At 37.5% G+C, this 3554-nt stretch overlaps 1 protein-coding gene across 1 annotated transcript; it reads right to left on the reverse strand.

Annotated features, from left to right (window-relative positions):
* Positions 1-406: 406 nt before the first annotated feature.
* On the reverse strand, positions 407-3091 carry LOC149783578 (uncharacterized). The gene has a single exon (XM_089933136.1). The coding sequence runs from the start codon at positions 3020-3022 to the stop codon at positions 1010-1012; it is 2013 nt and encodes a 670-aa protein (XP_089789262.1). The 5' UTR covers positions 3023-3091; the 3' UTR covers positions 407-1009.
* Positions 3092-3554: the final 463 nt, after the last annotated feature.

Consider the following 3554-nt stretch of genomic DNA (forward strand, 5'->3'; position numbering starts at 1 on the left):
GCACTGACATGCTGTCCAAATCTTGCCAGAATCACCCCACTAAGAACAATGTCTTGTTGTGTTTCTTCATAGAAATGCAGTGCATACACTTTGTACATTAAAATAACCGAATGTTGATACAGAAGAATTACAAATGTTCAAAATGAGGATATAGATTTTGTGATACGTTGTTTCGTCAAATCAGCGGGTGAACAGGTATTAGTTTCTTAATAATCTGCCCGTTTTCCCTTGCCGTGTTAATTGGAGAGAGAGAGAGAGAGAGAGAGAGAGGTCAATTATACAAAGACAGATTCAATTTAAAATATCATAAAATTGAAATTTCAATTGTCTCCATTAACGCTTAAATTGACCTTTAAAGTCGCAATACCGTTAGAGTATATGAGAATGAAAACAAGCAAACATAATGTCCAATAAGAGAATTAATGTAAGATGCAGATTATTTATTATATACAGATCAAACATCCATTCGTTTTTTCCCCAATGCATTATACTTTTTCAATCACAAAGTAAATACGATCTAAATATAATCTGCAATATCTCCATGGATACTAGTAAGATTTTATAACAACATCCTCATGATTTTGGGGTCTGTTTGATAGCTCAGTCTGATCAGGAAATATTTTTAAATACTAAAGCATTTTATCAGTGAAGAACTTAGTGGTTAATTTTTAACATTAAGGTATTGTAAAAATTGTTTAACCTCAGTGATGGATCATCTCTATAGTAACCAAACTATTAATTTCGAAAAATACATTATTTGCAATTATGAAAACAATTTGTCCTTAATAAACAGAGGCCAACATCCAAATTCGCTATGCATACTCGGCACACGTTAGGCGTTTAATACAATTACACCCAACTTTTTGTTGTTGGCTATTTATGTTGTCTATATGGGTTAGCTTTGCAAGTATCTTTTCCATCCTTTCTCATTTCTGTATTACAGAGCCCAAAATAAAAACAAACATAAACATATGTGCACCGAAAGCGACTTCAGTGGTGCAGACATATTCTAATTTTGGACAAACGTGTACAGTTTCGGATTTGGCAAATCGCTACCAGTTGTTAGCATAAAATTTTCTCGGTTTCTATCAAATGAAATTTTTAGTGGATACTCTGGAACGCCTGACGTGATTATCTGGAGCGGTGTTCCATCTGGAGATAACTTATGAATGTTTTGAGACCCATTCCCTACAATGTAGACGTTGTCCTCTCTGTCCACTGCTGTGCCGTATGGATATTTTAAATCCTTGGACGTGTAATTATATAACTGCTTGCCATCTGTTAGACCAAAACATAACACTTTATTGCTATAATATATAGAAATGAAGATACGTGTATTTGCGGTACTGAGGGCCACAGACGCAAAGATTGTACTTGGGCAAACAAATTCACGACAATATTTTTCCCCTTCTCTCCTGTTAACAAGGCTCCAGTAACATTTCATCGAATTATCCGTAGGACCGCACACTACGAGCTCATTTGTGCTGACGGCAACCAAACCGCCAACTTGATACCTCGTTGTCATCGTTCCTGTGTCTTTTATGGTGTGGTGCCTTATGGACAGGAACTGGATACATTTACTTCCATACAGTGTCACAGCGACTTCATGGTGGTCCATGAGACACATGTCAACTGGCTCTGCAGACAACGTGTAGCTGCTAACAAAGCCATATGAAGAATCATACAGACAGCACGTCTTATTGTTGTAATCAGCCAGCACTACGTTTCCACTGGGGAGCTGAACGATACCTGTGTAATAGGAAATGTTTTTCCCTACACTTCGAATTTCTACCACTTTCTCTAACTTCGTCCGACTCTCTCTGAGGGATTTACTAGTGGTTGAGTAGATATTGTCATCACTGATGGCAAAACATGGATAACTCATGCGTTTTGCACTGGATTCAAGTTTGGCCATGCTGCTCAGTTCTTGAGAAAGGATATCCTGCACGAGGTTGGTAACCACCAGATCTACTGTAACTGACTCTATTTCTTCATAATTGTCTTTGATTTGATCACTGTAAGATTTCAATTGAGCCAAGGACTTTTTACACACAAGAAATATTTGAGTATCTGTCCCAAATCTTAAGACTGTGTCTAGAAATATTTGAGAGTTTCGGATAGCTTGAATCAAGCTCTGACAATGACGATTCTCCTCCTGGCGTTTTATCATTTCTTGCTTGTAGATTCGATCTCCCTCTCTGTTCACCAGTGTCTCAAGGTCATCCAATTTTTTGTTGATCATCTGTCTGATTGTCTGAATTTCAGCCACAAGTTCATTCACTTTCGTCTCCACCTCGTTAATACTGGACCCGTTCTCTTTTACAAAGGTTTTAAGATGTTCCTCCATTTTCTTCATCTTACCCAAGATTTCCCCGGGCTGTAACTCCTTCATTAGACTAGGAAGATCAGCATTTAATCGTTTTACGTCGCCACAAGTTGTATGATTGAGCACGAAGCAATCTGCACAACATATATCATCATGAATTGGGCAATAATATTCGACGTGCTTCTCCTGATGACCAGAACACCCAAAACCCTCCGAGAATCGCACTCTATTTTCCAGTGTGCTTGTTAATTCGTTAACGCTTATTATTTTATGATCCCTTGTCGATTTAGTTTTCCGATGGACCATTGAACATGTGCTACACAAACCCTCGACACAAACGATACAGAACCCCTCTGCAACGTTCGACTCCTCTATATACTGGCATCCATCACAAATGCGTCCGAAGTTCATTTTCGACTCTTCTGTTATTAAAATAGCATTCCTAGGTAATAACGATATCCCCATATCAGCATGTTTCCCTGTCCTATGATGACTGGTCACTGTACTGCATACAGGACACATCAATTCCTTTACAACCCCTCCATTTTCTTCTCCATGTGTTGCTACATAGTCCTGAAGACATTTTTCACAGAATGCATGCATGCATTGGAGCTGGCGCGGCGACGTAAACACGTTAAAACAAATGGGGCACACAGCATCGGTTATAGATAATGAGTCTATGTTTTTAGTTGTCATTGTCAAGTCGCTTGATATGAGTGACTCTCTAAATTAGTGTCACTTCACTGACTAAAATAAAGTTACAGTTATTGCTATTTAAACCAGTGTACAACTGAAAATTATATAAATCCACAGACTTTCCTCTCACTTGTCATGAGTACAAAACAATCGGGTTCAGAGTTCGTGCTTTTATTTGATGTTTGTATATAATAGTTCTCTGCATATCCGGAATGGCCATACACTAATAATCTACCGGATGGACGCGATTGATACTAGAAAATAGTAATTTAAAATAGTGCACTGCGAGTCAATTTTTCTTAGCCATGTATAAAGTGGAATGGTCTTTCTATGATATCAAAATTAAAAGTCTAGAAGAAATATAATTAGGAGTTTACCTGCATCAAATGAAGTGTTAAGATCAATCATGATACAACTAAACAAAAATGGAAATTAGAAGTGTAAAAGTATAAAAGTAAATGTATTATTGGTATGCATGTACAGTGAGTGACGGTATACAGGTATTATTGGTATGAGTATACAGAGGGTGATG

The sequence above is a fragment of the Sinohyriopsis cumingii genome, chromosome 14, assembly GCF_028554795.1.
Source record: "Sinohyriopsis cumingii isolate HCF-2022 chromosome 14, ASM2855479v2, whole genome shotgun sequence".
Classification (NCBI taxonomy): Eukaryota; Metazoa; Mollusca; class Bivalvia; order Unionida; family Unionidae; genus Sinohyriopsis; species Sinohyriopsis cumingii.